The sequence below is a fragment of the Pangasianodon hypophthalmus genome, chromosome 23 (genome assembly GCF_027358585.1).
Source record: "Pangasianodon hypophthalmus isolate fPanHyp1 chromosome 23, fPanHyp1.pri, whole genome shotgun sequence".
NCBI lineage: Eukaryota > Metazoa > Chordata > Actinopteri > Siluriformes > Pangasiidae > Pangasianodon > Pangasianodon hypophthalmus.
In genome coordinates this window covers 17,180,224-17,206,679 of record NC_069732.1, presented here as the reverse complement: position 1 = coordinate 17,206,679, position 26,456 = coordinate 17,180,224, and the positions used below count along the sequence as shown (strand labels likewise).

Here is a 26,456-nt window from a genome sequence, read left to right as displayed (position 1 = left end):
ATCTGACTGACCACCTATTCCATTTTTCAGTGTAGCGGCAATTTATAGTCTCCAATCCACCTATTGACATTATTTAGGAGGTGGAAACCAGAGAATCTAGACAAAATCAACACAAACGTACACACAGACAGTAACCTGAGCAAAGGTTCGAGCCAGGGACGCTGGACCTCTCCACCAGGTTAGCACCAAAGTTTGAATTTTTTGCACAACATGCTGGCTTATCGCATGGCATGCTTGCTTGCGTGCTTGGCATGGATCATGCCTATAGCTTTAAACCGGTGCCATTTTGTGCAAGTAGATGTAAAATTCAAAAATGGAAAATTTATGTAGAGGTTGTGTGCAGTGACATCTATTCTCACACACTCCAGCTGAATACTGAATGCATTTTTTGCCAACTTGCTCTGCAGTATTAAGACTCACATCCAAAAACCACATTCCTCCCTTTATTAACGTTAACTATGATGTTTAAAGTTATTAACATTATCTTTGCCATACATATTGTTGGTTTCATTAGCTCAAAGACAGATACAATGTCAGTCTGACACAAATAACTGGCTGCTAGATTTAACCCACAACTGTGACCAGATGACAAGAGAGCCGCTGTGAATCCCAGTTAATACTTTTACACCTGATAATTGTCCAGGACATTAGGAGAGTTGTTTTTTTTTCCCCCTCCGTGGTGTGCAGGAGATAAGTAGTCCTGCCAGGATGCACTGTCACTTGGGTAAGTGTGAGTGATGACCATAGGAGCCCGTTTGTTCGAGCATCTCCTTCACCTCTGCCTCTGTCCCCGCTACTGAGTACTCACATGGGAGAGAGATGGCCTCATTACACAACCTCAAAGAAAACGATGCATGGATCCAGGTCTTCTTAGCAGAGGTATGCAGCTGTAATAACCAAGGGACCATCATCAGTATTCATGGATAAGGTAGCTCTAATCAGGTATTTTAAACACACACTACACACACTCGTGACTTTTTGCTCTAATATAATGGTTGGTATTTCTCTTCTTGGCCCAATGTGTCAGGGACTGCAAGGGATATTTGATAGCGCCTCAGACTGAATTCTCAGTGGACGTGGCTCCCTCAACAAATTATGGTTAATTCAAAAAAGAAGAGAGGAGCAAAAGGTTTAAATGAGGCAGAAAATGTAATGCATCTGCCCCAGCCTCCCGGACAGAAGTCCATTGGCTTTGATATTAATGTTGGGATTTATTTGGTCATTTTTGTATGCTGCGTTCCAGCTGAGTGATCATGGCACTGTTCTATTACATGAGCTAATACTCCTGCAGACACTCACCTGACGCATACACACTCTGTCCCCTACATTCTTTCAGTTCTGCTTTAGAGGATACCAAGTAGTGAGATTCTTCTGAGGCTCAGACTAGCCATTTTGAATCAGGAGGACAGGAGTAGGTGATGGATTATTTTCAGTGCATTATACTGTAGATCCAATGCATTCATAAAACAGCACCTTCATTTAACTTTTTGCTGAGTATAATCAGTGTATACTTAAAATCTGGTTGTTTATGACAACCTTTTTAAGGTAAATTTCACATAGGCTTTACTGTCATTCTTGTCATCCTAATGGTAGGAATGAAATATAGTTTCCTCTAGAGTCACGATGCTACACTTAATACACTAAACTGTGCCAGACAAGAGGATCAATAACACCTTGACAGTCAGTGCAAACTCAGTAAATACAATAAATACAGACAATAGGCTATAAGGGAAACATTAAACACTACAAAAACCGAACTTCTATTGTACAGTAGTATTCTTGACAATATAAACACCTTCACGTACAATCCATCCGTCCCTCCAACCATCGTAGGTCCACCACTGACTAAATATCATTTGGGTGGTGGTCCATTCCACACCATGATGGTGGCATAGTGTTACAGTGCTATATCAGGCATAGCAGTGTTGTTGGGACTTTTTTTATTTTTCCTTGCTAATTTATCCTTGGCCGATTCCCACCAACAACTCAGATCTCCCCTTTCATAGGACAGCTACCAACTAGGAAGGGTTAATACTATCACTGAGACCAATGAAGCCAGCCAGCTGAACTTTTCAAACTGCTCATGCTCATGCTTCATCACAGGGTGGCGTCACACACTCAGAGGAACGCATTAGCCACCCCCTTTCGTATGCATGAGCTCACAGATTAGCTAGTATCACTGTGATTGACCTGAGAGAGAGAATGCCACCCATCCCACCCAGAATGCACGGCCAATTTTTTGCTCTCTTAGCTCCCGAACTCATGATTATTGGATGATGGATGAATGCTTTTGTGTTGTGCTACTCAGGAGCCATTGCTGGGATTTTTAAACACCTCGGTGTCACTGCTGGGTGAAGAATAGTCCACCAACCAAAACCAACCAGCAACCAGCAGTACAGTGTTCATAAACTGACCACTGATGAAGGACCAGGGTCAATATGAGTCAATATGTTGGTATTGTTTAAAAGGCACTTCACAGGAAAGGTAAACTATTGCAGTAAATATTTTTGCTCTGTTAGGTCTTTTATGAATCAGCAACAACCATAAGATTGCTGTCAGAGTGATTCTGGTTTTAGTACAAAACAAAAACTGGTCATAAAAAGGGGGGCACTTCTAAACTGCTTCTAGACTTTTCAGCTCGGTCCGATTGAATTTAGGACTCATCAGCAAAATTACTCTGAGGAAATGAAAAAAGTGGCCTCTGTGAGATGTAACTTTAAAGAACTGTGCAAGATCTGTGGAGTGTAAAATTGCAGGCTGTTTTTCCACATATCAGCGGTAAAACATCCACAGGACACACTCATCGCCAAAGATGTGCAGAATCATATAGGAGGTACTGACTGGGGAGAAGGACCAGTCTGCAGCTCTTGAGTTCACTGTCCACTAATGGGGCTCCAGGAGACAGAGGACATCCTGCTGGGGTTACAACTCCAAACACACTACAGCAAGGCGAAACCCAGCTGTCCTAGGCTGAAGGAACAGATTGCATCAATTACAGTAAGCCTCATGCACTGGATTCTCCCCTGAACGTGTGCTGGAGAGAGATCTGGGAAGTGATGGCTCGTTCCAGAGCACCAGGGGCCAAGCCATTCCCACACCAATCTGTATACCATTTGAGTCCCAAAGACAGCTCATTCCAAACCTCCCCAGTTGCTTTCTAATTCCAATCAGATTGGGAGTGCATCCATACATGCCTGTTCAGGTGATTGGCACGCTCCCAAAATTTATAACAAAATCAATTCAGAGGCAGAGCATATTAATCTGCGAGTGCATCAATCTGCCCAGCAATACATTTCCCTCTCATTTGCAGCGTCCTAGGAGCTGGGCTCGATCCCTCCTGATCCCTAGGCATCCATACATGTATTGGCTCTGAGAAGCACCTCTGCCTATTCCTTTTAATTGGCAGCGTCGACAAACAGCGTTAGGAGGCTTCGGCAGCAGGACTCACTGCGTTAATTGCAGGCTGCAGTCAAGCGATTGACTAATTGATCACGGCCCTTACAGGGGTAGATAACTCATTGTGGCTGGTGCTGTGAAGAAGGAGGCTTGTCGCTGACGAGGCATCCATCTCTTGGAGGTGGGGGAGAGGGCTCAATGGACTTTTGCTGAACAGCAGGCCTAACGTGAGGGGAATCACATCATCAGCGCCCCATCCCGAGTCCTCCATTCTCACTCTAAATTTGGATTAGGAGCCCGATGTTGATAGGTTGCCACGAATGATACAGTGTCGATGTCTGTGAGATCCTCCGGACGCAGGCAAAGAGGCAGTGAGCGAGGCACAGATGAGCAAGGAAGATGTATGGCCATGCTTTAATGAAGGCAGAGAGGGACCTTCTGCCTCTGAAGAGATGTCTCTGTTGAACAGGCAGGGCAGTTATCATGGTCTCTACGCACGTATTTCTAAATGAACAGAGTGACGGCACTGACACAGGGGTGCAGTACACAAAACATAAGAAACCTGTGCCACTATTAACATCGTAAAACAGGTTAAAAAATATAATAAGCACCAGAAATTCTTTCACTGTGGGATTTCATGTATTTTGTGTGGTAAGGCACACAAAAACCCAAATTCATGTCATGAACATGAATGATTAACAATTTTGCATCCTTAATATCAGTGCCCGAAGCATATATCAGCTCTCTCTTCGGGAGATTGCAGCATAGTTAAACGAATACACTGTGAGTCAGGAGTGATGCAACTGTTTCATTTTATTGTCTTGATTACACACTGAGGTTGTTTTATACACCAGCGCTGAAGCCCTTAAGGTGTCTGTGTTTTAATTTCTGTTGGCTAGCAGAGTGGTTATGTGAATGCTCCTTACGTTTATTACAGAATTATTTCATTTGTCAGCACTGACAAAATGGAGTTATGTTTCATGTTGAGATGTGCCGACACTGAGGCTCGAAAGAAGCTTGTCTGGGGTACATACAGAGCCGGGTGGACACAGGATCTGCTCACGTCTAGCAACAATCTAGCAACTATTTTTTTTAATTGTGTTTAGTCTAAATCAAAACATATTATCTGCATTCAAAACAGAGCATCTTAAAGTTTAACTTTATCTCACTGTTTCTCCTTCTGGTCCCCTGTTTCATCATCTGTAAGAAATTTATAAATGGTGAGTCACTCGTTCAACTAGCTGCATTAGGGAGAAAAAATATATTTCCAAAATTTCGTTATGTATAATTTAAAGTGCACAATTAACTAAGTAATTAATGAAATTATAAGTTAATATTTGACTCTTCAACAGTTAAATTAGTCACAAGAAGTAGAATATTTTAAAATAAATTACTTTATGATATATGGAAAAATATACAAACACACATAGCCAGGTTTAGGTCATTGAGCACATTTTCACTTTTCTGTGGAGTTGATCATTTTATTTCACCAACCAAGTAAGAGCAATTTGAATTTCACAGCGCTGTGGATTAGATGTGCATGCAAGCAGATGGCTCTAGCAGGCCTATATGAATGGAGAATTCAAAACAATCCCTGACATTTTACAGGTATGGCTGAGTAGAGGCAAATAAAAAGGGTTTCCAGAAAGCTCTGTGTGGTCCATCCTTTCTTGCAGTGGAAGTAAAATGAACAATGCTTCTTAAACACGTAAACTAAAGTGATCAGGTTGAAGTGAAGCTTCTCTCTGTTGGAGTAAACAGGTTGCTGTGCTATTATCAACTAATCAGCTGGCTAAACAATCACACAGACTGATAGTCTTCTGAAAGCAACTTTCCGCTACAGTAGAAAGTAGAACATAATTAAATGCTGGAGCTTAGAGTTTAGTGGAAGTATAAGAAGCTTATAGGGCACTGCCGTCCTTCAGCCAGTTCAATTATATTCCTTCACCTTCATCTAGGACTTTCCCTCATCCCCCATTGAGCATGAGCATAAGTCTTGTAACACAATGGAGCCCATAAGCCTCAGTGGAGAAATGTTCTCTTTTTGTTCAGCCAGAAAGCAAAAAAGGAGATGTTTAATTGCCTGCAGTGGACGCGAGAAGTCCAGTTAGGTCCAAGAGAGGAGAAAATTGTTGGATGACTTGAATGCAGTACCAATTATATTGTTGGAAAGATGTGATGAAGATCGTGTTTATCAAAACCACCATGAGTCGCCGTGGCAATGATACTTGTACAAACACTATTCATCACATATTTAAACCAGATAAAAAATAATAATATTTACAGGTAAAGGGTCAGACCTTCTGACGTGTGTTGGATGTGTTGGAAGTCAGCATTTGTAGTTACTAAGGTTACCACCTCTGCAGTTCTGTCACCCCAGACGCCACTGGGGAAAGATATTTTAGCTCGAACCAGAAGCCACACTTATCGCATTACAGTGTTGACACTGTATTTGACCTTGAAGAACTGTATCAGTCATATGACCCAGATTTTCTTTCAAGAATTTAAGAAGGCATCTAGCTGGTATTTCAGTGTTCACCATGCACTTAATATCTCAGCCATATATATATTGCCAGAGGGAATTTGGACGTAGTGTTGAGGAAGAGATTTTGAGAAGCCCTAAGAAATGTGACCTGCAATGTTGTAACCTGTACATGCTTGACTGTTCTGCCACAAAACATTCTCCTCACCTGTCCCTGATATGACCTGGCAGCTGTTGGTGGCACAATGCAGGGTGGGTCACAGGTGCCAGAGGAATTATCAGTCTCTCACTCCCACTGCACACAAACAGCCGTCCTGCCCACACACTTACAGCCTGAAGACTGAGGCCACGTGCACCCCGGGCTTTATCTGCTTTCGCTGGAGAGGAGAATGCACGCCTCTTCTCGAGTAGAGGTGACTGCTGACCCAGTTGGAAAATGGGCAGGCATCCCAAGGTCACACACCCACACATCTGAAAGGTTTTGTTTGTTCTTAAACTGCCACAAGCCATCTTTTTCTCAGCCCATCCACCAGGTGCAGACTAGAAACTGAATTCTGCGTGTGGGAGCTAAGGAAACTGCTGCCTGTGTTCGAGTTATATAATAAACCCTATTGGAACATGGTTGCAATCTGAACATTATTTGGGAATATCACTGATGATGAAGTGAGGCAGCAAGATGAGCCATAAACTAATTACAAGCATACAAAGTGCTTGGTGTTTATCAGGGCAGTAAACCTGACCCCCGTGCTTCTGGTCCATGCTTCATTCAGCTGTGATTTAATACAGTTTGTCAAGGCTGTTGAGGTGAATACAATTTCATTTGAACTTACCTTTGCTTTTTTGGAACTGCAATTTCACTAGCTATTGCATTATGGTTTGTGTTCTGTAGAGAAATAGTGACACCTTTGGCAGTTTATGTGAGCTATCTGCAACAAAACCTGCCTCCTGTATGCATTTCCTCATGTTCTGCTCCCTTTACATAGACTCACTTGGCAGAAATATTCTGCATGCTCTTATGCATACCCAGACTGCCCTGTGGATTCACATTCGCTACATGTACAATAGAAATGGTGAAGAATGGAATGCCCACTTGCATCTAAAAGGTATTGGATACTATAAGGTAATGAAAAGGCTTTTCTTTCTTTTTTAAATGTGCTGCTCAGTGAAACACAGGTTCATGCTGCTGCCCCGCCACTGCCCTCTTCTGGACACCGATGCACCACGCTCATTCCTGCTATTGAGCTAAACAAACTCTTAAATATATTAATAATCTTGAAATTTTAAATTTTTAGTTGAGCAATATTAAAGATCATGTTTCCAGTATTTGTTTTTTTTAAACTTCGTGTGTTTGGCTCAATAAATATCAAATATTACTTTTGTAATATTTGTATTCAAATAATATAATCTTGCTGATTATAGTCCAAATTATCTCTTGTTTGTGCTTACGTGCGTGTATCACGCAGGTTTAATTTGGTATCTATCTCATAAATGTTGTTTATGATGCTAATAATTGATTCCACTATAATAATATAATCTCAGTGACTTTGGCATGGTTGCTGGCGATGTTCTTCCAATCTTCAGCTGTCCAGTTTTAGTGAGCCTGTGCCACTGTAGCCTCAGATTCCTCTTCTTGGCTGAGAGGAGTGGAACCTGATGTGGTCTTCTGTAGCACATCCACCTCAATGTTCAATGTGTTGTGTGTTCTGAGATGCTTTTCTGCTCATCACAGTTGTAAAAAACTGCTTATTTAAGTTACCGTAGACTTCCTGTCAGCTCAAACCAGTCTGGTCATTCTCCTCTGATCTCTCTTGTCAACAAGGCGTTTCCACACACAGGTTTGCCCCTCACTTGATGTTTTTTTTTGTTTTGTTTTTCACACCATTCTGTGTAAACTCTACAGACTGTTTTGTGTGAAAATCCCAGGAGATCAGCAGTTTCTGAAATACGTACAAAACCAACCTGTCTGGCACCAACATCCAGTCACTGAGGTCACATTTTTCCCCATTCTGATGTTTGATGTGAACATTAAATGAAGCTCTTGACCTTCATTGATGATTGGCTGATTGGATAAATGCATAATTGTGCAGGTGTAAAGGTGTTCCTTATACAGTAAGTCAGTATTTCTATATAGTGAACAGAACCGGAGGTGTATCTGTTCTCTAATCATGTTACTGATATTCAAATGACCAGGATACTGAATGAATGAATGAATGAATGAATGAATGAACGTCACATTATATTGCTCCTTACCTCTTATTGATATGCCTTAGTGGTGGTGGCACAACATATTAATAAATTATGACATAATTACGCAGACTCTTTAAAAGTTGCTATCATGTATATCCAAAAATATCCATTTTTCAAATAGAATATGAACTAATATGCAGCACAGTCGAGTTGACCTGATCTTCTTTAGTGTTTTTACCAAAAAAACTGGGGATCAGCTGCAATGCTGGAGTGTTTTTAAATGCGTGCTTAACTGCCAGGAACATTTGGCATCACTCTGCCATTCACATCTAAATTCAAAGCTAGCTCTGACCCCTTCCCAGTCTCTTGGGATATCCCTCTCTGTTGTACTGAATACCCATAGATCCCTCTTGTCTTCCCTGTAACAGCTTCAGTGATTCTCATTCAGTGTTAATCGTTCCCTTGTGAAGCCTGAGTCATCAGAAGGAAAACTCTTTTATCTTTTACTTCAAATTTCCAATAAAGTGGGAACATGGGAACATTATCTTATTAATAAGTTGAATTGTTGGCACCAAAAAAGGTTGATGGCACCAAAATCATGCTGGTTACTGACTATAAACCTAGCATATTTATCAGATTGTCACTCTGTGAACGAAATTAGCAGGCGTTACAGGTAAGATCAGTTTGTGTTCTCAAGAAATAAGGCTCCTGCCTGGTTTGTACAATATGCAAATTATTTGTAAATGATGTGTTAGGCTACCTGGAAACATTTACCTACACAGCCTGCTAAGCTGATGTTAGCTGATGAACAACATGACTGTTTGACAGCTTTGACTACTGTTGAATAAATTTCAAAGAATAAGAGAGTGCATCAATCCTATCAGTTAACTAACAGGCAGGGGAAGAAGCACATGACAGCACATGACAGCGTTTCCAATTTGCGTACATTCATAAATACACACATACATAGTGTAGTGTAGGGGAGTAAGATGTTCCAAGGCCATTTTCAGTAGTTTCTTAAACACTCTAAATGTGTATTAACTAATTAATTTTTTTGACATAGATTCTTTTAATGGTTGGTTTGTGGGTATAAGGGCTAAACAATGATCAATTTGTGCCCAAAAGCTATTCCATGTTCCACTATACACTAATAGCAGTTGTAATACACTATACTGCAAAAAGTTTGTGGACCCCCTGACCATCACACCCGTATGTGCTAGTTGAACGTCTCGTTCCAGATTTATTCCCCTTTGCTGTTATAATGAGCTCCACTCTTCTGGGAAGCTTTCCACAAGATGTTGGAGCGTGGCTGTGGGGATTTGTGTTCATTCAGCTACAAGAGCATTAGTGAGATCAGGCGCTGATGTTGGGATGTCGAGGAGGTCTGGGGTTCAGTCGGTGTTCCAGTTCATCCCAAAGGTGTTCAGTGGGGTTGAGGTCAGGACTCTGTGCAGGACACTCGAGTTCTTCCACTCCAACCTTCACACACCATGTCTTCATGGAGCTCGCTTTGTGCACAGGGGCATTGTCACGCTGGAACAGGTTTGGGCCTCTTAGTTTCAGTGAAAGGAAATTATAACTCTACAGCATACAAAGACATTCTATACAATTATGTGCTTCCAATTTTGTTGCTACAGTTTGAGGAAGGCCCACATATGGGTGTGATGGTCAGGTGTCCACAAACCTTTGGCCATATAGTGTATTTCAGTATTACTGGTATGGCCAGCATCTGAAAATGCAGAGTAGCTAAGGACTATGAATTTAAACAAATCCTCCCAGAACTGCCCGGCCAGCTAGCAATTATATTTAGTTGAATAGTTAAGCTAATTTTCATGCTAGTTCACAACACTACCCAGAACAATACCCATGGTTTATTTCAACACTGCTCTAGTTAGCTCATTTGATGCCATCAATGTCATTAGACTTACCATTTAATTACACCAAATGAAAGACACATATTCATACAGCAATGTTAAGAGCTAATGCTGAGAACGGTGCCAAGACTGAGACAGAGAAGTCTACTTTGCATGGCCGGCAGTGCATGCTTTAATATAAAGATATAAATAAGAAAAGAGAGAAATCAAAAAGCAGTTCAAATCAGTTGCAAGAAAATCACAGACCTGTCACCTTGGACCTGGTTGGTAACCCTGATCATTAAATGTTAGGGTATTTGATGTGTCAAGATTCAAAGCATGTGATCCAGCGGGGGCACAGGTAGTGGGTTTTGTCCCCTAGGTCTACCCTGAAACAGCTGTTTTGACTCTAATTAAAGAACTGTAGCAGGTGCCACCTGAGCCCAGGCGGCACAGGCACACACCTGGCTGAATTAATTTGATCCAAAGTGGTTGAGACAGCAGTGCATGCACTGTGGTGCGGTGTGCAGATTCTTTACTTGCATTAGGCCACATAAAGCACCTGTTTAAGCAGAGTTGCAAAACTGGCCTGTGCAATTTTAAAGTGGCATGGCCTGATAGTCACTTTTACCCAAGGGCATTTGTCATAGACTGCTCTGACAGTGAGCCATACAAAGAGCGTGATTGTATTGAAATATAGGTATATCTGGAGTGGTTGCTCTTGGAAAGAAAACCGCCTTTATTAAAGTTTGCTGTGCTTGTTTAAATAGCCCTACTTTCTTCACACAGCGTTGAACTTTAAGATACCCATTTGTTACATCCTCAAAGAGTTGCCCCACGTCCATTAAGGACAGCCATAGAACTCAGCAACCCTTAACCTTTAATAGCTTTTATGCATGCATAAATTGCCTTGTGGACGCGCCGGGACATTGCAGTGGTCATTATTTACCCTGACAAGCTGCAGCTGGGGAGGAATGCAGGAGAGCAGGGACAAATGCGAACACAGTGGGCCGAGTTCCATCAGATAGCCTTCACTGCCTGCTCCATTAGGCTCCATTAAAAGCCTATCAGCACAGTCTATACCTACTGTATACTGACAGTAGTTATAAGGTTGTCAATTCCAGTATGCGATCAAGGAATTAGTGAGACCCCGGCCTTGTGTTTTCTCAGTGACAGTGAAATGTTAACATCTGCCAGGTATGTAAGCTGTGTCAATCTGAATGACACCCTGAGGAAGCTGTGCATTCTAGCACACTAGGAGCTTTTGTGCAATCACAATGCTTTAATTTCATGAGTCAACAGGCTATGACTGGCAGGTTGCGGAAAACTAAACAGTGATTAATTGGATTCTGATCCAGAGCAACCCAACTACAAGGTTGTTTGGCGCTCCACATATCCTCACTCACTTTTTTTTTTTCAGAGCACCTAGAGCGTAATGGAGGTGATTGGTTTCAGTGCTCCAGACCCCTGGGACAGTGTTGTTTACGGTCATGCTCCAGCAGTGCCTTCATGCCCTGGCACTGGGCCTAGCAGTTAATGCCTCTAATACCGCCACCTCTGCTCAACTCAAGTCACCCCGGTGTTTCAGCCGGGATTAACCTTAAGTGATTTCTGCCACAAAGATCATCTCCTGCTGCGACAACAAGCTCAGGATACAGTTCATTTCACAGCCCAGGAGAGAAAGCTTGGGAATTCACTCGTGAGAATAATCAGCAGGGAGAAATTTACTGATGCTGCCCTCTTTAGGAGGTTCCAGGTATTACTGTCTGGGCTAGAGGGGGAAAGCTATAAGGACAGACAAACATTAGCAAGATAATTGCCAAGTAGTGAAAATATTCTCTATATCTATCACCCTAAATGCATACGATCCACCAGAGTATGTGAAAGAGACAGCATTGGGTTTGAGGCTAAAAGTGTCTGAAAAATCCATCAAATCCTTCAAAAGCACTGGAATTTCTTAACGACTCCTGACTCAAATGCACTGCACATAAACTGCTGCTGGATATTCAGTGGTCCCTTTCATAACATAAAAAATTAAGCCTTCAGCATCGTATGTAAAAGGATAGTAAACAGAGTGTTTTAGGGCCCTTGCACAAAAACAATATATTTGCATATTACATAAATACTGCTGACACAAATTTAGCAGATTTTTCATAGAAAGGCAGCTTTCAAGCCTAAAATAGCAAGATAGGTGATTGCACAGATGGAGCATTCATTGATTCTGTCATCCAACTGTCAGTAATTAAATATACCTTAACTGCTCACCTTGACCATGTGTCACCTTTAAATATAGATTCTCTCATTACAGCACTTCTGTCATAATCACAGTCATCTACAGCAGAACAGATAGGTTTAGAAGAAATTCTACAAAGAACCATGCTATATTTTTTATTAAATCTTTTTTTTTAATATTCAGGTGGTGAGTGACAGGTGTTAACGATGCCAGTGGCCTATCAGGAGCCTGTACTCGACCCTGCACTGTATGATAAGCCTGAGAAAGGTCAGCTGCTCGCACTGACAAGCTTTCTGGAAGTCAGCCAGCAGGTGATGTCAACACTGATAGCCCAGAGAGAGACGGCATCGCCGCGCCTCTGACCTTCAGCACATCACCCCCCCAACCCCCAGCCACTCCCCACAGCATGATCCGCATTTAAATAAAACATTTGCTTCTCCACAACACAGGCTCTGCCAACACGGAACCAAGGCTAAGCAAGCACATTGATAACATGCCAGTGCATTACAAGTTTCCTACAGCACAGCCTGCAGATGAGAACAAGCACTCTCATTGTAAAACCATTTTCACAGAAATTTCATACGTCAGTGTTGTGCAACACGTCTTGGTCAGGCCACATGCTGTTACAAAACCATCTGAATTTATGTAATAAAGATTATATGCACTCCAAAGGAAAAATTATTGTGGTAAAAGAATGATTGCACTGTCAAATACTGTGATGCTCATCTATAGTTGTGAAATTTAAATAAATTTCTATTGAAATTTTTCAAGAGATTTTTAACATCACCCACAGTGTTGAGGATTTTACACCATCCAAGCAGAGGGTGCATAAGGGCAGAGCAAGAGAGACACAATGAAGTCTAGATATAACTATTGACATTTCTACTAAATAGCGTAGCTCACCAGGGCTCAGCAAAAAATCCAAACTCAGGACTGTGTGTATCCTTGCTGAGTGAACATGTCACTTTCCCATCACGGGCAATAACTCCGAATGTGAAACTAGCAGTTTCTCTGGAAGTTACTGGAGAAACATTTCAATATTCTGAGTGAACATTATTTGCATATGTAACTGCGGTTCAACAAATTCCTTCTGAGACATGCCAAAACCTTCAAAACTTTGACTGTATGACTGTATTTGATATAAATAATGCCATCTTTCCTAGAAAGCTTCTAACAGTTCCAAATAAGAGGAAACCCTGGCATTACAGAACCAGAGTTATGTACGTAACTAGCATTCTGTTTTACCCCTCTTAACTCTTAACCAGGGCCTGTGAGCTAGTCACCTGGTTAACATAATGCCACAATGTCATGAGAAACCGACACACCTTAGTTCTAACTAGAAAGTTGTTTGAAGATGACCTTTTAGAACCTTTAGACCTTTCTGTATAGCAGCAGTGCAGACTTCCTGGTGCAGCATGCCTCTATACAAGGCCTCTGTATAAGGAGCAGGTCACGGTAGTGGCCATGTTTATAGGCTACTGTGACATCCATTGGCCAGTCTCTGTTTAGACAAGGAAGCTCCTCGTGTCTTTCCTCCATGACAGAAGAACAGTTAATATGAGGATCAGATGGCTGCTATTTGGTCTAAAGAGCTGTCTAACCTACTCCTGAAAGTCTCCATGAACCTCGCTTCAGTGCTGATGTGTGGCTTGTTTTGGTGTTAGAGAGCGCTTTTCTGAGTTCATCATGACACCATGCTATAATGTGTGTGATTAGAGTGGACGTGTGTTAAATGACCTGCTCCTTGGTAGGGGCATGGAGGAGCCAGTTATTCAAATACAGCAGTATCCTGATGCCTCTGGCCATCATGGGTGACATGGACATCTCAAGACCATGTATACACGAGCAGACACGCACAAATAAGAACAAGCAAGAGAATATACACAAAAATGTACAATTTTGATTAAACGTTTTTATTCTATGCATTTCTCTGGAAAGATTTTCATCCCAACAGCATAGGTCATATGCCTATACATATACACCTGTTTCATATATCTTGCATCTGAATTGTATCCTGATAAAATCTTAACCACCTGTACTGTCACTTTTAGTCAGATTCATCTCTGCTTAACTGAAATCCAATTGCTATATACATGTAATATGCAAATCAGCTCATAACACTTGACAACCAACTTCAAGTGTTCTTCCCTGTTTCTAGTTGTTTTGCGCAAAAAAAAAAAAAAAAAAAAAAAAAGGGTGGCACATCAAAAATCTTGATTTTGTATGCCATTTTTAATCTCCTTAAAAAAAAAAAGCTTGTATGAAAAACTGCACATTAGGATAGAGCTATGAAAATTCATGCCAAAATCGTATCAGGACACAATCCAGATACAAGGTACAGGAAATGACCAGGCATAAACACTGTCAAAGTGGCTTCATCAGTCAGCTTTAAATGTGTCTTTGGTACATTTACACCTGCACTTGTATGTGGATAATCTCTACACGGATGTAATCCTGATACACTAGACCCATGAAATGACCAGGGGTGGACAATACTTGAGTAGTTGTACTTTGTTACTATACTTAAGTATTATTTTGGCATATTTATACTTTACTTGAGTATTATTGAAATTGAACTTGTACTCTGTAATTGTACTCTTACACTTGTACTCTTACTTATTACCATTGTTATCATTACCATTATTATTACAAGAAAAAAAACATACTTTTCACTCGTTATATTTATATTTAGACCTTCAAAGTACTCATTACCAATCACAAAGATCTCTTCTTCTCTCATACAGCCAACGACTGCATGCTATACATCAGAATGGGCTCAGTTTAGCATCCAGTCATTTCAGTTTAGCATCTAATCATGGGCTCAGTTTAGCATCCAGTCATTTCAGTTTAACATCTAATCTATTTCATCAGTGTAGAAGAAATTATCAAGCATCGTGCCAATTCATCACCAGCCATGACCGTCTCATGCTACACAATGTAGTTAGCGCTATAGCCATCTGTGTGTGTTTAAAGACGGATAATCCACCAGACTGCAGTGTGGAACTTGAGGATGAGTGTCCTTGGCCCTGCCTCAGTAAAATGTTTCAGTTTGCTGGAGTAAGCAAAGACTCGTATAAAATGAGGCGTCTCTTTTACCTCTCTAGAAGACATGAACTCTCTTTGAAAAAGCATCTCATTAAAGAGCTTTGTCTAAAGATCTGCAAAAATCATAGCAGTAATAAACAAGCTATAGTGAATGTATAATGCTGAGGACTGAGGACCAAAGAAACAGCCTGCTTATTAACAATACAGTAGAGATGTAACTGAGGGCAAATACATTATTCAGAATGAACAGATTATGAATAGGAGGCACACTATTAATATTATTTTTGTTAATACAACAGTTAGTTACGGTCCACTAATTTGATTTGGTCGAGCTGCGTTCCAAGAGTGCTTATATTCCCTATTTTCATATAATGAAGGTGCAGATGGATGCGATTGCAAGTTATGCAGAATATTTAATGCACAAAACACTGGTAAACTAATCCAAATTGTTCAGCAGAGTCAAAAACAGCCAAAAGGTCATGGGATCATCGAACAGGGTAAAGTAGACAGGAGTAATGCAAATAAAGGGGGGATAGAACAGGTCAAAATCAGAGAGGCAAAACAAGAACAAAAGGCTTGGTATAGTCAGGTGTACAAGACAAAGCTGAGCGTATACGTCACAAAAGTGAATGGATGAGAGTCTCTGTGTGTGTGTGTGTGTGTGGCTGATTGAATGCAGGTGTATTCAATCAGAAGCTTGGTGATTGAGAGCAGGTAAGAGTGTGTGCATTCTGGGGAGTGTAGTTTGAGGTGGCCATATTAGTAGGCCATGGTGATTGTTGGGATATGGAGTCCGCGGAGCGCTGCGATGTGACACCTATAACCGCACTGGGACATTTCACTGTGTGTATCCGTCCCCTCATCTGTGTTCGCCAAGTAAAATTACACTTCCTAGTCTGAAACCGTTACTACAGTAGAGTTAGCGACATCGTCAATGGACACGGCAAATGATACTTTTTATGAATATAACTTTTGACTTAAAATATGAAAGCTTTTCAGATCAAGATGAAAAGGAAGAAAGGAAGCCAATTACACCTTAAGCACCTTAAAGAGGAATGTACAAATCAATGCGATCTAGCTAACTAGCTAGCCGACATGCTGTAAAGTGAGTGTAGGGATCTATTTCTGCTAGCGGAGCAAAAATAAACAAAACATTTGGCCATATTGTGTCCGAAATGTCAGTTACTCGATATTAAGTTCTTGTTTATAGAACTGTTGTATAAAAGTAATATTGCAGTTGTAATCATGCAGTTATATTGAAAATCAGGCAAAGAGATATTCAGTATAACCGCACTCTTGCTCGTGAGATATTGCTTAAGTAGAAAACTTGCCAGAATGTTCATAGGGCATCTGGCTGAGACTAGAGGAGTGCATCCAGATCCCATGGGAGGCAATAAAAAAGGTCTTTACTTTCATGAGGATGCAAGTAAGCAGTCTATAGGAAGCTATAACATGCATTTATAATGTTTATTCATTCATCCTTAGCAAGTCACAGTGCTTAGGTAAATTAGGCTACTGACAGTGTTGGCATTTCTTCCTCTGGTTTTTTAATCCAGTGTTTCCAGTGGTAGGGTTCTTAGTCAATTAAACAAACAAACAAACAAAAAAGGAAGAAAGAATTCAATTGGTCTAAGCCACGCCCACTTCGGGTTTAAATCCGGATATTGATATTGATATTTGGAGAACAGGTACAGGTACAGATACAGATAGTGGCAGATCTCTTACACCACCGCAATACAGATAATCAGCATGGCACTTGTTTTGGTTCAGTTTTAGATTAGTAGCTTATTTCAGCAATAAACATAATCCTGCATACGCACTATAATTATGACTCTGAGTATTTTATGCTTCTAAGAAGAATTTAAAACTTTAACTATTGTTTTGATCTTATATTATGTGATATTATATTATGGAAACAATCAGGAAAATCATTCCTGATGGCATCCTTATTAAAGGTTTAGGATCAATCCAAGTACAAACAAACAATTTAGGGAGAAGTTATCATTATTATGAGAAGTTGTTCAAATTAGCCTTGGAACTATGTTGAATAATTGCTATAAAAAGGATAATAATGGCATGTACCAGAAGCAACGCTTTCATCCTTTATGTTAAAACGTGAGAAAGCAGGGAGATAACACATGCTGTGCAACATAGCCTGAAGCCAAGGCTGTCTACAGAATCTCATTCACAGGCAAAGTCATAGAGGGCAGGGAAGTGCTGTCGAGTCAGCAGTTACAGCTGCCCCACAACATTTCACGCATTTGGAGTGGCTCATTTGTCAGAAGCAGACACACATGTAATAGAGAATTAAATTGTCTCCCTTGCTTGCCAGTGCATGCGTATCTTAACATCTTGTCAGAATTTCAGCACCAGGTGTCAGAGTAGGTAACACTCTAACACAATGGCATTTGCCATGACACTGGTGTGTTGATGCTGCTGTCTTCCAGGTCTGAAAGGTAAACCCTGAGCTTGAGACATACAGACAGGTGATACCAAGACCTGGCAGTGCAGAAATAATTGTCAAAGCATTGTACAAAACAACCAGGATGCAAAGCCTGGATTATGCACTCACTTAGGCCTAGGTCTATTCAATGTTACAAATCCTGTTCCTGCTTCCTTCCAGGATCATCTTTTTGTTGTAACATCTCATAGAAACATGATAGAAGCTCGAAGTGAATGGGATCTCTTGTCCTTCTGAGCTGTGCCCTAAATCTTACACGCTTCGTGCTGATTGCTTTTTAGACAAGTGTATGTGTACTTTTTATTATTTTCCAAAGTTTTTAACAAGTTCAAGAGTATATTGTCATATGTACAGGAAGCAGTCAGTTACACAATACAATGAAATTCTTATTTTGCAAATCCTCCTAGCAACCTCTAACATAATGTAAACAGGAAAAATCATAATTGTATGATTTGTCCTGATTACATTATGTTAGAGGTTACAAGGAGGATCACATCAGAAGTGCTTTGAGCTAACTATTAATCTGATCCTTGCCTTGTACATGTATTCTTTCTGATGAAGTATTCAGTTTTTAATTGTATGATTCATCTTATTCTAACATTGATAGTGGGCACAATGCTTTAGAGCTGATAGCAGATGTGTCAGTTATTGAAAAACTGAAAAACTGTTACATAATGTTTAACTACTTTGTGCAAATTTTAACCACCAGTATTGCATTAAAAAAAAAAAAAAAAAAAAAAAAAAACCCAGAGAACTCAGAATCACAAGTTTACATGAGGCAAAACAAATAAGAGGTTCTTCATTCATATAACTGGAGCACAGAGTAGGACAGATCTGCAGCCCAGAATTGTACCAATAAAGATCCAAATATTTTTCTTCTTCCTGGGATTACTGGAATACTATAGGGAGACAGAAAGGAATAAAATAAGTTATCATTACTTGCTAGTGATTCCAAACCATTGCAAAGCAAGCTTTGTTGGTTTAATAATACATGTTTACTCAGAAACCAACATCAAACTGAGCAATTAAATATTTAAATGGATTTATCATTTAAATAAAAAAGAGCATCACTAACTTTGGAAATGTAAATATTTGATACTGCTTAATAAATACTCTGGCCTGTATATAATATGCATATGAATATTTATGAAAGAGGGCAAGGATGCTTGCAAGTAGTATCTTTATATGATTAGGTCTCCATATGGCACTCTATCAATCTGATTAACCTATAAATGTCATTTGGTGTGAAACTCATTCCATGTGCAGGAGGCTTTTTCCTGGATGCCTCAAAAAGCCCTTAATTAGAATTCACAGGTCATCTAGAAGGTAAATGACCGTGTTCTCGTGTTGAGGGCAAAAAAAAGAGATAAATTGAGATCCTTTTCCCTCAACTTAATGCTCCAGCAGGCTGATGGGAATGGGGTCTAGTACACTGGCAATATATATTAGTTTAACTAGGAAGTCATGAATACCACGGCAGTAATCTCTGGAAAATAGGCTTAAATCTTTCTAAGCCAAGTAAAAACAGAAGACGTAATGACATAATATTAAAAATTGTTTCAGAATCTGGTTTTAACGGATATTAGTCTTTACGGAAGAAAATGGCGGTAGGAACGCTGTGTCCAGGCGAGGTTTCTGCACGGACCGTGTTCGATGTAGCGCAGTAAGTCTGTTCAGGAGCGTGTATCGCAAATTCTGTTTTTGTTTTTGTTTTGTTTTTTATTATTTAACGAACGAAATTATTTCATGACTGTCTTTATGACTCGGAAGAGGTTTAAACATGCGGATGTTTGAAGGATTAGTGGGTGCCATGTTTTAATACTTGTTTTTTTAGAGTGTGTGTGTGTGTGTGTGTGTGTGTGTGTGTGTGGTTTGTGATTTACACTCCATGAACAGACACCTCTCCTTTCATTTCTGCTGAAGAGTGAAAAGCAGGAGTCATGGCTCATGTTTGGGGAGATGTGATGGCAGTGCTGCCTGTGACTGAAACTGAGTTCCCCCTTGTGTTCAGTGAGGTAGTTGAACCAAGTGTGCTGGTCATGTTAGAGCTCAGCAGGAAGGAGCTGTACAGCTCATTCAGCTCTTATTGTATTGAAAAAGCCCAGGTGATTATTGATTACTCCTGGGAGAAGCTCAACACAGGGACATGGCGAGATGTGGACAAGGAGTGGAGACGTGTTTACTCCTACGGCTGCTTGTTTAAAGCTGTAGGAACATGTCATGGAGAAGCATCACAAGACAAGGTCCAGGCTGCCATAAAGACATGTGACATGGGTTTGCTAATGGGCGCCTCCATCATGGATAATGTTTTGCAAAGACTCATAGGGGTTCTGAAAAATAAAGTGACGATTCCTAGCAAAGTAGAGGACAGTGAACAGCCCTGTCCTAAGGTGATCCTTTTGATATCTGACTTTCATGATCTTTCATTGGTGTCACGTTTACTGGAATGGACATTCCTCAGACAAAGCTTTATGCTCACCTCTGTTTTTCTCTGTCAGTAGAAACTTAGGAAAGAGTTTATCCCGAAGCCCATAATCAACCCCGCCCTGTCAGTACAGAGGGTTCGATGCCCAGCTCTGGAAAGTTTTCGATCAGAATTTCTGGAGCCCAAAATGCCAGTCATACTAGAGGGAACCATTGACCACTGGCCTGCCTTCAGAGAGCACACATGGAGGTACTAGTGCATATAAATAGTATAAGTGTAAATAAATACTTTTGTAAGTGTGTGTTTTTAAATGATAATGTTATTTATTGAAGCAAAAAAGTTATCCAATACCAGCCAGGCCTGAAAATGTATTTGCTCCTGTAGTTATTAATTCCCCAAATCTATGAAACTGCATTCATAATGGGGTTCAGCTGGATTAAATACTGTCAGCCCTGTTCAATCAAATCAACACTTAAACAGACCTTTTTCAACAGCATGACGTTGGTTCAAAAGTTCCAAAAATTCCAGAAATGATGAGAAAGAAGGTGATTGAAATACATCAGTCTGGGAAGGGTTACAAAGCTATTACAAAGACTCTGGGGATCCAAAGAACCACAGTGAGATCCATTATCTCCAATTGGAAAAAAACTCTGCACAGTAGTGAACCTTCCCAGAAGTGGCCGTCCTTCCAAGAGCAACTCAATTCCACCAAGAGCACAGCGACGACTCATCCAGGAAGTCACCGAAGAGCCAAGGACAACATCGAAGGAACTACAGGCGTCTCTTCTATCACTAAAGGTCTCTATTCATGACTCCACTATCACTAAGACAATGGGCAAAAATGGCTTCCATGGAAGGGTGGCGAGGCGAAAACCACTGATAACCCAGAAGAACATTAAGGCTCGTCTGAATTTTGCCAAAACACACCTTAATGATCCTCAAACATTTTGGGAGAATGTTCTGTGGACCGATGTGTCGAAAGTGGAACTGTTTAGAAGATAGGGGCCCTGTTACACCTGGAGTAAACCAAACACCGAATTCCACTAAAAGAACGTCATACCTACGGTACGGCATGGTGGTGGAAGTGTGATGGTGTGAGGATGCTTTGCTACTTCAGGGCCTGGGCAACTTGCAGTAATTGAGGGAAACATGTATTGTGCTCTCTACTGAAAATTCTTCTAAAAGAGAAAGTCCAGTCTTTAGTTTGTAAGTTGAAACTCAAGCACAACTGGATTATGCAGCAAGACAATGCTCCAAGCGCAGGAGTAAGTCCATCTCTGAATGGCTCAAAAAAAGCAAAATTAAAGTTTTGGAGTGGCCTAGTCAAAGTCCTGACTTGAACTCAATTGAGATGCTGTGGCAGGACCTTAAACGTGCAGTTCATGCTCGAAAGTCCTCCAGTGTGGCTGAACTAAAGCAGTTCTGGAAAGAAGAGTGGGTCAGAACCACCACAGCGCTGTGAAAGACTGATCTCCAGTTATCAGAAGCGTTTGGTTGCAGTTATTGCTGCTAAAGGTGGCACAACCAGATTTTAGGTTTAAGGGGGCAATTAGTTTTTCACATGGGTGATAGGTGTTGGATAACGTATTTGCTTCAATAAAAAAAAAAATCTATTCTGTATTTACTCAAATTGCCTTTGTTTTATGATGTATTTTGTTTGAAGATCTAACTCTATTTATTATGAGATGCACAAAAACAGAATAATTCAGAATGGGGCAAATACTTTTTCACAGCACTGCATATATGAGTGTTATATAATACATATATAAACACTCATACTCATAACACTCAACACTTTTTATATATATATATATATATATATATATATATATATATATATATATATATATATATGTATATGTAAAGGCAGAAACCAAAGGAATCTCAGGGAACAATAAATCTTTCAACATGAATCATTACATCATCAAATGAAATGTCTGAATATACATAGACTACATAATATTGTTTTAGGAAATAAGTTTTTAAATGATATATGATTCAATAAAGGAAGATTTAAACACAATTTTTGAACTTCTACCTGAAAGATGAAAATTAGAAAGGCAAAGTTATTCCTGAAATTGGGGTAAACATTTATTTATATCAGTAATTGTACATTTGCTCTTGCATGCTGAGGAAATATGAAATGTATTACTGTAATTGGAAAATATCCAATGATCTAACAAATAAGCTTCTGGACAACTAACATGCATATTAACACACGCAATTGGCCTCATTTATCTTTTAGTAAAGTTGTGTGTAAATGACACGGCTCATTTGCATGTAGTGACGCCCACAAAACTCCATAAAAGGTCAACTGCACAGAAAGCTGGGAGCACGAAATGAACAATCAGGGTGAAAGCTGAAAGACATATGTGAAAGTTATTTTGACTCTCTTCTATGCCAATAAAAAATAATATAATAATAATAATAATAATAAGCCAGCACCATTTCTTTTATCATAATTGAATGATTAGTTTTATTTGTCTTAATTTATGGGTTTGTGTTGGCTCTCTTACTTTATTTTTCATATTCTTTAATTAATGCCAATAATATAAAATGACTGGATTTCACCAGATATTCTCGATGCTACTCTTAGTCCCTGACTCGGTGAACTAGCATGAGGATGTGTTTTTGATAGAGACTCCAAAGCTTTTCTGTCAGTCGCTCTGGATAAGTATCTGCTAAACGCAATTTAAACTCGACAGTATATTCCGGATGTAAAAGTGCAGTAATCCATGCAGATTATGATTTGAAGTAGATCAAGTTGAAGTTTACATTAGTTAGGCTTCTTATGCATAAATTTACACACACTCAGGAGCGCGAGTAGGATACAAACATTTTTCCAAAATTACAACATTTTCATGAATATTAATTTCTTGTGTACATGCTCGTACGAACGATTTACACGTAAATCCGTTCATATCCACCTTGATAAATGAGGCCCATTATTTCCAAATACTCACTCTACCTCACACACACACTGGCTGTATCGGCTGTTGCGTATGATGAGTTCACTGCAACACAGCTTACAGAAGCATCATATGAAAAGGCCTCCACCACTATCAGCTCTTTCGATAGGGTTCGGCTGGAATGCGCCTCTGTGACTCTGCATTGGGAAAAAGTTTGGAAACCTTGTTCTAAGTAATTCTGAGTGTTATGAACTGTTCTTTTGCAACTTGTGCACAAGTATAGAGTACCTGCGAGCCGTAGCAGGCTGCCGGACCGTTCCTGTCGAGCTGGGATCCAGGTACACTGATGAAGAGTGGTCACAGAAGCTCCTTACAGTGAATGAGTTCATCGACCGTTACATTATGGGCCAGGTACGATTATAACTGTATATATGCTATGAACGTGTTTAGGTGTAAAATCACTGTGGCTGGTTATAAAGCTGTTTCTGCATGTGTGTGTTTGTTTACAGGGGGAGGCTGCTACAGGATACTTGGCTCAGCATCAGCTTTTTGATCAGGTGACGTTTTTGTGATCTGGCTCGTCATGGTCATGTACTTAACGTCATAATGTTTATATACACATAAGTAAATATATGAAATCAAGAGAGATGATGTCACTTTCATTTGGTATGTTATTTACAGTCAGGTCCACAAATATTTGGACAGTGTTTGGACAGTTATAGTTATTTTAGCTGTTTACCGAAGTATACTGGAGCTGAAAGAAAATAATGACTATGACCTCAAAAGTGCAGGCTTTCAGCTTTAATTTGAGGGTGTTTACATCCAAATCAGGTGAATTGTGTAGAAATTGGAGCACTTTTTATATATGCCCCCCCCCCTTGTAAGGGACCAAAAGTAATTGGACAATTATTTAATTTACAAGTAAGCAGATAAAAAGTCTAGAGTTGATTTCAAGTGAGGCATTTGCATTTGGAATCTGTTGCTCTTAACTCTCATTGTGAAATCTAAAGAGCTGTCACTGCCAGTGAAGCAAGCCAACATTAGGCTGAAAAATCAAAACAAACCCATCAGAGAGATAGCGAAAACATTAGGTGTGGCCAAATTAACTATTTGGTACATTCTTTAAGCACTTTAGGGAGTTCAGGAACACCAAAAGCAGCACTATGGAAAACATCTGTGGTGCATGACAGAAGAATTCTTTCCCTGTTGAAGAAAAAAAACCACTTCATCATAACAGCTGGCCAGATGAAAAACACCCTCCAGGAGGTAGGCGTATCTGTGTCAAAGTCAACAATCAAGAGAAGACTTCACCTGACTAAATACAGAGGCTCCACCACAACATTGGAAACAAATGGTAAGCCTTAAAAACAGGAAGATCAGATTAGAGTTTGCCAAAAACATCTAAAAAAAAAACCCGTGCAGTTCGGGAACAACATGCTGTGGACAGAAGAAACAAATATCAACTTGTAGCAGAATGATGGGAACAGAAGAGAATGGAGAAGGGAAGGAACTGCTCATGATCTGAAGCGTACCACCCCATCTTATGACGTGAGTGTGTACGGCTGCCAGTGGAACTGTTTTCCTTGTATTTATTGATGATGTGACTGCAGACAAAAGCAGTGAAGTGTATAGTGCAATGTTATCTGCTCACATTCAGCCAAATGCTTTAAAACTCATTGGACGATGCTTCACAGTGCGGATGGACAATGGCCTGAAGCATACATCGAAAGCTACTCAAGACTTTTTTCAGGCAGAAAAGTGGAACGGTCTGCAATGGCCAAGTCAGTCACCTGGGCTGAATCCAACTGAGCTGCATTTCATTTGCTGAAGGCAAAACTGAAGGCAAAACACCCCAAGAACAAGCAGGAAGTGAAGACAACTGCAGTAAAGACCTGGCAGAGCATCACCAGGGGAGAAACCCAGTATCTGGTGGTTTGTGGGTTCCAGACTTGAGGCAGTCATGGACCGCAAAGGAATTGCAACCTTGTTAAAAGTATTAAAAATGAAAGCTGAAAGTCTGCACTTTGACTTTGTCTGAGACTTTTGAAGAGTCGTGAACACTGTGGTATAGTCTGCCATAGCAGTTTGTTTTCTGAAGCCTTATTAGAATAAAAAACTAACAGTAATATTTGTTCTTCCAGGTGCCGGAGCTGAAAGAAGACATCCGTATCCCTGACTACTGTTGCCTTGGAGAGGGAGATGAAGACGACATCACGATTAATGCTTGGATTGGGCCAGGAGGAACCGTCTCTCCTCTGCATCAGGATCCCGAGCAAAACTTTCTGTCTCAAGTTAGTGTTAGTGACAATATGTCCTGATTTTCTATAACATACAACATATTTGCAAACTCACTGCTGGATTTCTTTCGCCGGTGAATAACAGGTGGTTGGGAGGAAGTACATTCGTCTGTATAGTCCTGAGGAAAGGGAAAAGCTCTATCCGCATCAGTCTGAGCTTCTGCACAACACCAGTCAGGTACTGTACACTACCTCTAGCCTCTCCTCTAAACCTGTTAAATATCTAAAAACAACCTCATTTGAGCAGGCAGCAAAAGATGATACGCTTACAACAAATGACAGTGATGATGATGATGATGATGATGACAGTGATGATGATGCATGGTGTGTCCTGCCCAGGTGGATGTTGAAAATCCAGATGTGGTCCAGTTCCCAGACTTCCTCAAAGCCTCCTATCAGGAGTGTGTGCTTGAGCCTGGCGAAGTCCTCTTCATCCCCAAACAGCACTGGCATTATGTGCGCTCATTAGAGCTCAGCTTCTCCGTTAGCTTTTGGTGGTCATGATATTAGCCTTCCGTAATATTTTTCAACATTATAAATAAATATTGTCATTTCTGCAGTGTTGAAAATCGTACTGTTTTTTTTTCCAAGCAAATAGTTTCTGACTGATTTTGTGAGTACTGTGAAATATGCAGCAAAAGTTAAATATGATTTTCTTCCACCCCCTCACCCCCCTTTTGAAGCTGTTGTGAATGAGCAAATTTAAACTTTTAATTCATAATTTATGAGTTCAATTACAAAACAAGTAGTACATAGGTAAATTACCTTCAGTACTGTGTGAAAGTTTTTTTTTATGCTAATCATCTTAGATGTTTATTTTATAACCTCTGCTTTATTGAGTCAGTAAAAAATTTGATTTCCAAATATTACTTTAGCATGTTTGGGTTGGGGGTTCGATTCCCCAACTCTGCCCTGTTTGCATGTTCTTCATATGTTCTTCCTTATTCATTCCTTCATGTTTACTACAGCCAAGTTACAACAAATAATCAGTTTTGAAAATGTTTTTTTACTTCAAAATGCTTTAAACAGTATACGTTTTTCATATATACATATATCTAAAAATATATTACAAAAAATATTAAAGGGGGGAAAAGAGTCAAGGAACATTTGAATTTTTAATTAAAAAATATTCTAAATATTTACTGCTCTATTCAGGATATTTCTCCTA

At 40.1% G+C, this 26,456-nt stretch overlaps 1 protein-coding gene across 1 annotated transcript; it reads left to right on the top strand.

Moving 5' to 3' along the window:
• Positions 1–18,979: 18,979 nt before the first annotated feature.
• kdm8 (lysine (K)-specific demethylase 8) lies at positions 18,980–26,232 on the top strand. The gene is made up of 7 exons (XM_026929560.3): positions 18,980–20,047; positions 20,159–20,331; positions 23,270–23,402; positions 23,501–23,548; positions 25,133–25,282; positions 25,374–25,466; positions 25,628–26,232. Exons 1-7 carry the CDS (start codon positions 19,598–19,600, stop codon positions 25,790–25,792), a joined length of 1,212 nt encoding a protein of 403 aa, XP_026785361.2. The 5' UTR covers positions 18,980–19,597; the 3' UTR covers positions 25,793–26,232.
• Positions 26,233–26,456: the final 224 nt, after the last annotated feature.